Consider the following 13,391-nt stretch of genomic DNA (forward strand, 5'->3'; position numbering starts at 1 on the left):
TGACAGGGGTTTTCAGGGCATGCGAGTGACGTTCTACTCAGGATCCCTTGGTACCACAAGAGCTACGCCGTGGTTGACTACCGGGCCGAGAAAGCAACTTTGATAAATGAAGGGCTTAGAGATTGTACTTGATGAACTTCAGTTTCTTAGTGATTCTTTTGGGAGAGAATTGAACGATGCATAAAGGTTGAATATGTTTTGACCTGATCAAAAGAACGCCAAGATTTTTCTCCACACTCATGCCGATTGTTTTTCAGAGGGCTTGAAGATCAGACCATTGACTTGATACTTAAAAGCACGCCACCGAACCGGCCACCGAACCGTGTGAGTCGAGTACAAAATGAAAAGATTATGAACCCAATGAAAGACCTCTTGGAAAAGGGTCTTGTCCAGCATAGTACTTCACCGTATTGCTCTCCACTGTTGGATTTGAAGAAAGACGGCTCTTGGAGAATAAGCATCGATTATAGCGCTCTCAACAAAATCCTGATCAAGAACAGATTTCCGATTCCTAGGATCGATGATATACTCGAGAGGTTACAGGGATCCTCGTGCTTTAGCAGGATTGACTTGAAGAGTGGATATCATCAAATCCGAATCGCGTCGGGAGACGTCTATAAGACAGCCTTTCGGACGACTTATGGGTAATTTGAGTTTTTTTTGGGTGATGCCTTTTGGCTTAACCAATGCTCCTGCGACATTTAAACCCGATGATGGACAGGATTTTTCAAGAGTACAGGCTATTTGTTGGCACTTTCTCTGATGATACCATTGTTTTCTCCAAGAATGAAGCAGAACACAGAGATCATATGCTTCAGAGATACATTTTTTTTGGGACACTTTGTCTCAGCACAACAGGAGTGCAAATGGATCCGGCCAAGATAGACACTATCCGTGATTGGCCCGATTTGAAGAATGTCCATGAAGTTGAAAGCTTCTTGGGACTGTGTTCGTACTACAGACGGTTCATTTGAAAGTTTGCAGAGGTTGCTTCCCCTTTGCATATTCTTGATACAGAAAGGAGTCCCTTTTTCGTGGGGATCCACAGAGGTGACTGCCTTTCAGACATTGAAAGAGAAATTTACTACAAGACTAGATTTGACTTTGCCGGACTTGCAAAAGTCATTTGAAGTATTTTGTGATGCTTGTGGTCGTAGTCTGGGTGCGGTCTTAATGCAAGAAGGCCATGTCATTGCTTACGAGAGCCGATTGTTCTCTAGGCCGGAAATGACAGCACAGATTTATGAGAAAGATACAGATTTTGCAGATTTATTTTCACACGGATACGGGATGGGGAGACAGTAGCCGGATACTCTCTTCGGGAAGGCTACTTGATGAGAAAAACCATGTTGTGCGTTACATAGCCGTTGAGGGAAAAGGTTATGACTGAATGGCATTGTCCACCTTTTACGGGTCACCATGGCATTGATACCACCATGAAGGGGGTAGAGAGATACTTCTTTTGGCCGAGACTCAAAAAGGATGTGGAAGAGTTTGTGCGCAGTTGCTTAGTATGCCAGAAGGTCAAGTTTGACAGGCATAAGGCACAGGGATTGTTACAGCCTTTACCCATACCCACCCGCCCCTGGGAAAGTATTCCAATGGATTTCATTTTTGATCTCCCGAGAACACAGAATGATCACGATGATTTTCCGATTACATGGCACGTCTTAGATTGTCTCCGACAGAGACCCCAGATTTATGAGTTTGTTTTGGACTGCAATTTGGGAGAACATTGGCATGCGGTTGCAGTTCTCGTGTTGCTAATTGGACTATTTTCTTATTTTTAATGATTAATCTCTTTTTTAGGATATTTTATTGTGTGCACTAAGAACTGTTAAAAGATTGTAGCTACAGGAACTGCCATCAAGAACGGACAACTATGATGTGTCATTTGATGGGTGACGGTAAACATTGCGTAGGAGTTTCCTTAAGTTCGGTGGAAAGGGCCGGGTTACGAGTGCCCCTGATGCGTCACATGATGGGTGACGGGTGCATCAGTAAGGGGGCATCCCGTAGGCTTTCCGATCCCTCGGATTGATGATATACTTGATAAGTTGCAGGGTGCAAGTGTCTTTAGTCGCATAGACTTAAAGAGTGGGTATCATCAGATACGGATCGCCCCTGAGGATGTCCACAAGACTGCTTTCTGCACAACCTTTGGACTATATGAATTTTGGTAATGCCTTTTGGCTTGACAAATGCTCCTGCGACGTTCAATCGCATGATGGACCGCATTTTCAGCCCGTATCGAGCTTTTACGGGAGTATTCTTTGACGACATACTCATCTTCTCTAAGTCAGAAGAGGAACATCGGAAGCACTTGGACTTAGTGTTTCAAGAATTGCAAAAGCATGAGTTGCATGTGAATGCAAAGGAGAGCGAGTTCTTTCTCTCAGAGATACACTATCTCGGCCATATAGTCTCTCACAATCAAGTGAGTATGGATCCTGCCAAGATCTGAGTGGTAGAAGATTGGCCTATTCCCACTACGGTACATGATGTACGTAGTTTCCTGGGATTATGTTCGTATTATCGAAGGTTTGTTCGAGGATTTGCTCATGTAGCAGGACCACTTTATGACTTGACAAAGAAGAAGATTCCTTTCAGATGGGGATGGAGACAACAAGGAGCTTTTGATCGGCTCAAGTACTTGCTAAGCCATGGACCTATTTTGATAGTGCCTGACTTAAGAAAACCATTTGAGGTTCACTGCGATGCTTCAGGCGATTGCATCAGAGCAGTGTTAAACCAAGAAGGCCATGCAGTGGCCTACGAAAGCAGACGGCTTAAGGATGCAGAGTTGCATGCATCAATCTACGAAAAGGAACTCATGGCTGTGATTCACGCCTTATCCAACTGGAAGCACTATCTTCTAGGAGCGGATTTTGTGATCAAGACTGATCACCAGAGTTTGCGAAATTTTCTTACGCAAAGGAAACTATCTGAGAAGCAGATGAGATGGGCAAACTTTTTGTCTATGTTTCACTTCTAGATCCTTCACACGGCTGGGAGTAAGAATGTGGTCGCGGACGCATTGTCTAGGCGGCCAAGGGTGAACGCTATCACTTCGGTGTATCATCAAGAATTAGAAGCACTACCGGATTTGTATCCGAATGATCCAGACTTCTCCACCGTTTGGGGAAAGCTACATCGTGGAGAGAATGAGTTTCTCTATTCCATTCGGGACGGTTATCTCTACCACCATCAGGCCATATGTGTGGCGGAACCATTAAGAAAGAAGATCATGGATGAAGCACACGCTTCGCCTTATGCGGGTCATCGGGGTATTCTCCCTACGACCTTAGCAATGGAAAGATATTTCTTTTGGCCTAGCCTTAAAGCAGACATTGATAAGTATGTCAGGGAATGCTTGGTTTGCCAAAAAGTGAAGTATGATCGGCATAAGATGCCTGGGTTGCTAGAACCTTTGCCTGTGCCTAATGAACCTTGGGAAAGTATTGCCATGGACTTCATCATGGACCTCCCTAGAACTCAGACTGGAAATGACGCGATCTAGACCGTTGTGGACAGGTTTAGCAAGCAAGCACACTTTATACCAGTCAAGAAAACGATCAAAGCAGATCATATGGCTGGGGTTTTTCTAGCACAGATCTTTAAGCATCATGGAATGCCTAAGTCTATTGTGAGCGATCGAGATCCTCGTATGACAGGAAATTTTTGGCGTGCCTTGATGGATAATCTTGGTACAAATCTAAATTTTTCATCTGCCTACCATCCTCAAACGAACGGGCAAAGTGAGATAGCCAATTCCACAGTATTGGATATGTTAAAAGCTTATGTGTCAGACCGGCAATCTGACTGGGAGAAATATTTGCCTCTTGTCGAGTATGCGTATAACAATACCATACACTCATCGACAGGGAAAGCACCTTTTGAGATTCTATATGGTAAGCCTTTGCTTCCACCCATCCTTTTAACTAAGGATAAGATCATTGCAGCAATGAATTTGTCCGGGACTTGGACACACCTACGGGCAAGTTAGGAGAGCTATTCTACGCTCTTAGGAAAAGCATAAGAAAGCTGCAGACAAGCACAGAAGGAATCTAGACTTAACAATCGGACAATTAGTCTTGCTCAAGTTTGAGAAGGCAAGACTTAAGAAACAAGCGTCTCATAAGGGGAAGGTGGTAAAACTTTCTACCCGTTATTATGGGCCGTTTAAGATCACTGAGCGAGTAAATGATGTCACGTTCCGATTAGCGCTACCGCCTAATTGGAAGATCCATAATGCTTTCCATGTCAGTTTACTCCGGCCATATGTGGGACCGCCTCCAAGCCAGCCTAGTGTTGAGGAACCTCCTGAGGTTGAGGAAACGGAAGAAATACTTCAACCGGAGCAGATAGTAAGTCATCAGGAGTGGTCTCTCAAATCCGGAAAGATAACACGGAAGTATTTGGTTAAGTTTAAGAACTATTCGAATCTAGGTGCTCAGTGGATGACGCAGGAGGAATTAGTAGCTTATCCCGAGGATACTGGAGGTATATGTCCAAGCACTACAATTGAGGTCAACTGTTTAGAAGCCAGAGGGATGTTGCTAATTGGACTATTTTCTTATTTTTAATGATTAATCTCTTTTTTAGGATATTTTATTGTGTGCACTGAGAACTGTTAAAAGATTGTAGCTACAGGAACTGCCATCAAGAACGGACAACTCTGATGTGTCATTTGATGGGTGACGGTAAACATCGCGAAGGAGTTTTCGTAAGTTCGGTGGAAAGGGCCGGGTTACGAGTGCCCCTGATGTGTCACATGATGGGTGACGGGTGCATCAGTAAGGGGCATCCCATAGGCTAAGGAGGAAATCCGAACTGAGTAAGAAAATTCGCGTAAGAACGCAAGCACAAGAATAAAGATGGGTTCAATGAAGCTTTTTACGAAAAGCAGGAACAATCGCGGGAAGGCAGACGCTTTCTCGCGAGGAATCTATGTTTGCATTGCATTCGTGCATGTGGTTGCATCCAGGGACGCCTGGGAAGTGTTGTTAAATGCATTGGTTTTAACTTATAAGGTTTTATTGAGTTTTTGGGCAGGTTCATACCAATTTTAAAATATGCCGGCCGCCCGCTTAATAAGTGGGCAGCCACTTAGAAGATAAAGCAACAAAACCAGCCAACGAATTCTCTCTCCCTATTTCGGGTAGAACAACGCAAAAAAAGAAAAACAAAAAAAAAACAAAAAAAAAACAAAAAAACAAAAAAACAAAACAAACAAAACCGGTCGCGATCTCTACGCGAGCAGTTATTTGTGCCGTGGCCAGGGAGCTATAAAAGCACCACATGCCCTCACTCACGGGAGGTACCAACATCAGCAAGAGAAGACTCTGCCGCAAGAGATCGCGAGACTACGAAGCATGGAAGCCGCTTTTCCCGCGCAAGAGCGACAGGTATCTATTGTGGATTCGCCATACGAATTGTTGTCGCGTGTTTGTGTGGTTTGTTTTGCAGGAATCTCCCGTCTTCCGGGAAGGCCCTTCACGAGAAGTACGGCTTCACGCCTAAGTCCCTTACGGGAAAGTACGGCTTCGTGCCTAAGTCCCTTACGGGAAGGAACGGCCTTGTGCCCAAGCCCTTTACAGGAAAGCACAACCTTCGGGTCTAAGATTAGAGAACGGAGGGGTTTCCTCGGGTTCTCGTGCTTGTATACGAATTCTCCCTGAATAAAAGATTACTCTTAACGGGGGGGGACCAGCCCATCTTCTGGTCCCCAATACTGTGTCGATCTTCTCCCTTCTCTCACATTTGCAAAGTATTTTAATTTTCAGATTTTCAAGTGCTCGTGTACGCTCTCGTTTTGTGACATCTCGTCATCGTTCCACTTGCAGGCTGACAGGTAATCTGAGATTGCCAATTCAGTGGTTTTAGATTTATTGAAGTCTTGTATCTCAGATCAGAAGACTCAATGGGAAAAGAACTTACCTTTGGTGGAATTTGCCTACAATAACACGATACACTCTTCGACGGGCAAGACGCCATTTGAGATTATTGAAAGTGCTGCAAATGTTCCATCCTTCCTGAGCACGAAAGATTAGATATTTGAAGTGGATGAGTATTCGCGAGATTTGGATACGGCTTTTGCCAAAGTTCGCGAGACTTTGCAGAAGTCTCAAGAACGACAGAAAAAAGCCAGCGGATCGCCATCGTTGCGACTTGAAATTGAAGGAGGATGATTGGGTGCTCTTACGTTTTGAGAAGGCACGCCTAAGAAAGAAAAAGGGAAAGGAGAGGCTTTTTCCAAAGCTTAGTATGCGATACTACGGACCTTCTGGTGCAGTGGGATGCACAAGAGGGGAGTCGCTCCGCTCCTTTGTCAACAGATGCCTTGATTTTGATACTAAAGTCACTGATGTCTCTTTGAGCTTCAGGGATATTGAGAGCTGACAGTATTCTACTAGATGACTTTATGTAATGGAATTCCTGATAATGATACTGATTTGTTCTTGACTTCTTTTGAGTGCAGAAACTGATAGATGAAATGACTGCAGCATTTTGGCCTGATTGATCTCGAATAGACATGGTTGCAAAAGGGGTTAGTCAATCGGACATCGATGAGGTCTTGATTGGACCTAGATGTGATTGCTAGCTACATTGCCGATAAATCATGGTCTAAGATACGAATGAATGTTGAATGTCATGTGATGTCATGTGATGTCTAGTGATGTCCTGTGATGTCGTGTGATGTGACTGTCGATTTGGTACATGTGCTAGATGTGTGTCCCTAGTACGTAGGTACTAACAGTCATTGTCTGCTAAGATGGTTTATGGCTTTTGTCGGTTTTGCAGGCGTAATCGGGGTCGATTACAATGCTTTCAAGAGGGGGGTATGTCACAAAGTGATGATGTGGCTACCGACAACAGAAACCCTTATTTTTGCCAGAAACCCTAAAATTCTTGCAAACCCTAATTTCCGAAAATCGCAGAGGTGGTTTTTTTTTTTTGAGCGATGTAAATCCCTGCTTTTTGGCTTTGCAAGGAAATTGGAAGAGAGAATATGCTTTATTTTTACTCTCATTGAGAGAGAGAGAGAATCTGCTATTGCTTTCAAGCTTTTGGGGCTCTGCTTTTGGGCATCCCTTGTAACATTTAAATATGCGGTGAGGGCCTCACTTCTCAGAGCATCTGGACGCAGAGTTTGAGAGTGAAACCCTAACCGCTCTTTGTACTCTGACATTGATTTTAATACATAAAGAAATACCGAAAGGGGCGCCATTCTTTGGGGCCAATATCTCTAGGCACGGAACTCCGCCGGGCCACTGTAAATCCATTGTAATCCGTGAATTGTTTTGAAGTGGTTATTTGGTGCTATCGCGATTGATTCTTGACTTGGAGTGTCCAAGTCTGTTACACCAGGTCATCATTTTGTGACACTTAGCAAGAATGTGCCCCTATGTTCACAAAAACCATAGCACTTGCCCTCTTTGAAGTACTCTGCATGCTGCTCTACTGTGAATTGAGGGCATGTGTGTTTCTTTTTCTACTTCTTACTGTTCTTCTGTTTCTTGTCGGAAGACTCTTTCCTGTTGACTTGGACACTAGCTTGTTTGATGGATAGTCAAGGAGCTTGAATGCATGGCAAAACTATCATTTGTGTGTTCCATGAGCTTCTGGATGCTCTTGGACTTTTGCTTCAAACAGTCCCATTGGATCTCTTTTGGTAAAGCTCAACAAAATCATTTTACCTGCTTCATCTTCCGACAAGAAGCAACTAGTAAAAAGGTATCCCAAAACCGTTTACAATAAGAAGCCAAGGTGTCTTCTTTTGTCGTCCTCAGATGGTTCCAAGCCATAATGATGTCTTGTTCATACTCCTCAGTCAACCATGCCGAAGTGAACAGTCTTTTGAACTTTACCCATGTTTTCGGATCTTATGCAAGGGTAGGGTTGACCACCATGTCTGAGCGTTATCTTTAAGAAAAGATGTCGTCGTTCCTACCTTGGAGGCTTTTGAGAAGCAACCTCCAGAGAAAGCGGTGTCGATTTGCTGTATGTAGGCAAGAGCTTGATGAGCATCCTTGAAGATTGAAAAAGTGTCAAACCGTATGGCTTGACCCCCATCTTTGAACTCTTTGGTCTTCTTCTTCTTTTCCAAATAGTCATATTGAGTCGGTCTCATAAGGTGGTTCTGCTTCGTACCATAGATAGTATCAAAAATTGTGGGAATCATTGTCCGAACTTTTTGAAGAAGATGAGGTGTCCCCCTCTTGTTACCATGTATGTGGTAGTGATGATTGTTAACACACTTAGGACCGTCGGGGCATTTTTTCCCTCACTAGGAGGTTTTCTCCCCCATGCATTGTACATACGCCCATCACTCTAGGGTCACTTATTTTTTTATTGTGCACTAAGCAAGACACTCTTTGTTGTGTTCCTTGAGCTTCTTCATCTTCTCCAAGCTGTGTGTGTTTCCCCACAACCCTAATTCCAACAATTGGTATCACATCAGGTTGCGTCCTCCCAAGCATAGTCCCCAATGTCACCAGCACCCGCATGCTCACTTTCTCCATTCGGGTGAGCTTTGGTGAGCGTCAGCCGGTTGACAAATACTTAGAGAATACTCGTAGAGCTTGGTTTGCTCAGAATTTCGATTTGGGCTCATTTTGGCCTTTGTTTCCACTATAGGCAGTATGGCAATTTTGTCCTTTTGTGCAGAATTTCTGTCGGTAGGACAGGTCCCTTACAATCTTCTTTGGGTTGTGCTATATAGCACGTGCTGGTCCTACTTCGTTTTTCCTCTTTCCGGGCTGTTTTCTAGAGGAAGAGGCACTGTCTGAACTGTTTGAAGACGAAGACAAAGAACAATTGCGGTCATCTGAGATGCTAGCACGCTTCTTGGATTCACTAGCCGCCTCAAAAGTCAATTTCTAGCCTAGGTAGCCAGGATAGTCCTCTGACTTGCTTTTCTTCCGAGAGTGCTTTTCTTTCCATCAGCTGACTGACTTTTTATTCAAGAGCATCGTCAAACTCTTCTTGTGAGTAGAGTTTCTGCGTTTTTGTACCCAGCTTTGCTTTGGTCTTCATGGCCGGCTTGAGAGGTAAGTGGATGGCGCCTTGCCATCGAGAGTGAACCTCATCAAGTGATTGATCTTCAAATACTTCACGTAGTTCAAGTCCTTGGAGCACTTGATCAATCGTTTTGCACATTAGGAGTTGATGCTTGTACTCCTTGTTGAGATCCTCGGTTGGGGACTTGCCGTTCCCCTCTCCGGCTTGCTCCTGTTGGAATCTCCATTCGTTCGCTCTGTTCCCTTGGTGAAATTGGAGTGCTTTTCATTTGCCAAGTGGAACATTGTCCTCGCTATCATATTCATTGCTAGAACCCATGTGTGCTAAAGAAGATGGATCGGATTCTTCTGGGCTCTGATGCCTATGTAATAGGCATGGCACCCAAGCAAGAAATCAATAGCAACACACGAGAGAAACTGCAACAACTGAACTTTCAAAGATTTGAGAGAAGAGGAGAGTGAACACTAAGCGGCGGAGTTCCGCTTTTAGATGCACTGGCCCCAAGAACTAGCGCCCTTTTCGGTATTTCTTTCTTGATTGTATATAGCTGTCAAGGGTCTCCTTCTCCGCGATGCTCCCAAGCTTATCCACGGAAGAGGGAGCCCTGTCCACATACATAAAGATACGAGGGGGCCGTGAAAATTGGGCGCCCCCAAAAGCTGCAAGTCTAAAATCTGCGACTTCTCAAAAGCTGCCACCCAAAAACTGGCCCCGCGCCCCCAAAAGCTGCAAGTCTAAAATCTGTGACTTCTCAAAAGCTGCCACCCAAAAACTGGCCCAACTTAGCCGTACATCTGCCATGTCATCAACGCCGAAAATTTTCCATGTCAGCAGCACGCGTAGGTTTTAGGGCTTGGTCTTTTGTCCAGCTTGCCCACTTCAATGGACCCTAACCCCCCCCCCCCCCCGCCTTCCCTTAATAGGTTAGGCTATGTCGTCAAACTTGTGAGAAGTGGTAGCCACTCTTCAAGTCGATCAAATACCTTCGCCTATTCATACGCTTCTTATGAGCAAACAAAAGCGCAGCAGCAAAAAGATTTACATGGGGACGCATAAAACCCCCATCGAACAACTCACCTAGGTTGGCGCTCTAGGTTCTCTTCATTAGCCTTGTTCAAATGATGTGGTTACTTACTTACATGTCTATGACATGATCCTTATATTGTTCGGGAGGAAGCTCAAACTTTGCAAACAACTCACTAAGTGTGTCAAAAATACCAAAGTTCTTTGATGTGGGGGTGACATAGATGATTGCCACTTGGGCTCCTTGATGTAACTCTCTCTTTGTCTAAATGTCAGAGATGAGAGGGAATCCAGCTCTCGTCTCGAATGAGCGATAGACTGAGTACAACTTTGATGAAAAGTGTTAGCTTATCCCAAGCGACAATGGGTTTAACGTGCGAAACCACTCTATGCCCAAAATGACATCACACCCTGCAAGGTTAGAGATTACAAATTGACAGAGAGAAAACTGAACCCTAAGCTTTTGAGCACGACCTGCTTGCCTGCATCGCCCTCCTCGTCCCTGCCTTACCTACCCAATTCACCTTAGCCTTTGCTGCAATCCTCGCATAGAGTCAGCTGTGCAGCGGAGGCTAATGTGTATAAAGTCTATTTTTGTGTCTGTTTCGAAATTCCAACTGAAGTATGTGGTGTGGAGACCTTTGTTTTAGATTAATGTCCGCGATGTTTTGCGAGTTTTTTTATTTTTGCAGGTCGACTATCTGAAAAGCTTTGGCTTAGATGACTTGACTGTAGGGGAAGTACTTGCATCCAGGCCTCAACTTATAGCTTGCAGCATTGAAGAAGACTGGAAACCACTTGTTAAGCTGTTCTACTTCCTAGGAATTGATGGGTATGGTCTGAGAAAAATACTTAAGGTGAAGCCATCAGTTTTTTGTCTGAGTATTAGCAACAACATAGCTCCAAAGGTAACGGTTCTGTATAGATTGTTACTACAGTTCCTTTCTTCCTCTGGGGGTGCAATAACTGGATAGCACGAATCTGTTGTGTCAGATTCGCTTTTTGCGTGATGTGGGCGTTCAGGAAGCAGCAATCGGCGACGTGCTTGTGAAGTTTCCAGCTTTTTTAAGCTACAGTTTGGATGACAAAATCAGGCCTTGTGTAAGATTAATTGCACTTTCTTAGTACCAACTTTATCCTTTGTTTTGTGACGTTTGAAGGTAATATTTCTCTTTAACTGCACATCTTTGTACTTTAGGTTATATTCCTTCTTGAAAAGGCGGCAGTCCCAATAAATAAAGTGGGGAAAGTTCTTGCCCAGCAACCAGATTTGTTTGGTTGCAGCATAAAAAAGCGGCTTGATATTGCAGTAAGGTTTTTTTATTATCATGGTTTTAGTCGAGAGCAGGTAGGCCTGATGGTCACAGAGTTCCCCATGGTACTGAGGTACAGCCTGTCTTCTATGAAACCGAAATTGAGCTTTGCTCTGAGGGTGATGAAGCTGCCAGTGGAAGAGGTCGTGAAATTCCCCAGGTAAAACCTACACCCTTTGTCATATCTCTTTTCTTTCTTCTTTTTTTTGAGCATCTAGTGCTGATACAGTTGTGCTGATCTGGATGGGGCTCTATGCTGACAGGCTGTTTAGCTACTCTCTAGAGTTGAGGATACTTCCGAGGTACAAAACCCTTCAGAAGAGAGGGTTGAAATACTGTCTCAGGAAAATGCTAGCCTGCACAGATGAAGACTTTATGCAGAGTTTAGATGAACAAGAGACAGATGAGGCAGAAAGGAGGCATGAAGTGCTGGAGGCCGACGAGGCTGGACTAGAAGTCAGTTTCCTAGATGCTTCTGCTGGAATGGATGTGGAGGTTACTTCTGAACCAAGTTGGCCAGAAGCGTCAGCTGGATCGGACATGTCAGATTCTAGCTGGGATGGTACATCTGACGTTGAAGACGAGACAGATGAGCTGTTTGATGAGGAGGAGATTTCAGATAAGAGATGGCATAGTCCACAAGACATTGATGATGCATTTGATGAGGACATTGCCTCAGATACCAGCTGGCATTCACCGTCTGCAAATTACGAAGAGGAAATGGATGAGCAGTTTGGTGCAGAATTTAAATCATCAGCCCAAAGCCATGGCTAGAAGCAGAATTTGTTGGACTTGCTCATGCACACCTATGTCAACATGTGAGCTGCAATTCTGTCATGGAGTTAAAGAAGCTTCTGCTAAATGCTATGACGGTGCAGCGTGGGTGATTCAAAATGCAAATGATTGTTGCCTAAGTAGTAGGTTTTGCTGGTGGGTATTTAATGAGATTAGTTGCTGAGATTTCAATCTTTTTTTCTTCTCTTGTATGGTAAGGCTTGATGATTTTTGTCATTGATAGGTTCAAGGCAAATACGCCCCCACTGAATCATCTATGGAGCTCTTGAGGTGGTACCTGTACATCAACCAATGAAGTTAGCATTTCGTCTCACTGGTAAGGAGGGGTTCCAAGTTGCTCCTGTGCATTTAGTCTCTTTCACATGTATACCTCGAGCTCTTATCTGTGTATACTCTTGGCCACTAATTCTCAAATGCGATGTGATTATTCCTCTGCTGGCCTAGTTGTTAAGTGATTATCCTCTGCTGGCCTGTCCTAAGCATTTCAATCTTATGAGTGGATGTCGTCCTTACATGTGACAGATCGTACAGAGCCTCAACCTAAGCCAGAGGCCATGCTAGAATTAAATGTCAATTTTCCCTTCTTGCTCTACAAGGAAGGGACTTATCCTCAGCTTTGCAATTCTTCCACCATTATTGTTGTATGATATCGTCTTGGACATTCTTCAGAAGTGTAAAACTAGAATATGTTATCGAAAATTGTGCCAGTGGGTGTTCCCAACTACTGGTTGTGGTTAGTTAACTGAGCCCTGACGCTTGACAAAGTACGCTAAGACTAGTAGATTCTGTGGTTGCAAAAGCAATGTGCACCTATGGGCGCCAAATGAGCTGCCTAGTGCACATCATTAGGAAAGCTAGGCCTGTAGTTGAACTTTTGCTTCTAATTGAACCACTTAGCTTTGATTGCAAATCCAATGGCATCACATCATTCGAAGGCTTCTTTGCAAAATTTAGCTTCATGCAATTGGCTGTGAGAAGGTATTTCAGCTTGAATAGCCATGGGATGGAAAAATGCAGGCTCAACATCTACAGTTGCGAAGTATCTTGATAAGATAACGTGTCCCAAAATTCTTCAGAATCGTCTTTAGAAACTAAAACTAAAGAATTGGCAATTGATACATTTGATCAATCATTAATCAAGGAATCAAAGAATTCTGATTTAGAATTTGCAACATCTTTATCCCTCACCAGAACATCACTTGAGAAACATGCCAATGTTCCTCCATCTTTGTGCAC

General features: G+C 43.9%; 1 protein-coding gene across 1 annotated transcript in view; it reads left to right on the forward strand.

Annotated features, from left to right (window-relative positions):
* LOC147461601 (transcription termination factor MTERF2, chloroplastic-like) overlaps window positions 1-12,922 on the forward strand; it is a 39,186-nt gene extending 26,264 nt beyond the window's left edge. Inside the window, exons 3-7 of the mRNA XM_086509100.1 lie at window positions 10,740-10,955; window positions 11,041-11,148; window positions 11,246-11,520; window positions 11,624-12,290; window positions 12,379-12,922. Coding sequence (XP_086365226.1) covers window positions 10,740-10,955; window positions 11,041-11,148; window positions 11,246-11,520; window positions 11,624-12,134 — 1,110 coding nt within the window. The 3' untranslated portion in view covers window positions 12,135-12,290; window positions 12,379-12,922. The remainder of the gene's footprint in view (window positions 1-10,739; window positions 10,956-11,040; window positions 11,149-11,245; window positions 11,521-11,623; window positions 12,291-12,378) is intronic.
* The last annotated feature ends 469 nt before the right edge of the window (window positions 12,923-13,391 follow it).

The sequence above is a fragment of the Adiantum capillus-veneris genome, chromosome 3 (genome assembly GCF_014529385.1).
Source record: "Adiantum capillus-veneris isolate H3 chromosome 3, ASM1452938v2, whole genome shotgun sequence".
NCBI classification, from domain to species: domain Eukaryota; kingdom Viridiplantae; phylum Streptophyta; class Polypodiopsida; order Polypodiales; family Pteridaceae; genus Adiantum; species Adiantum capillus-veneris.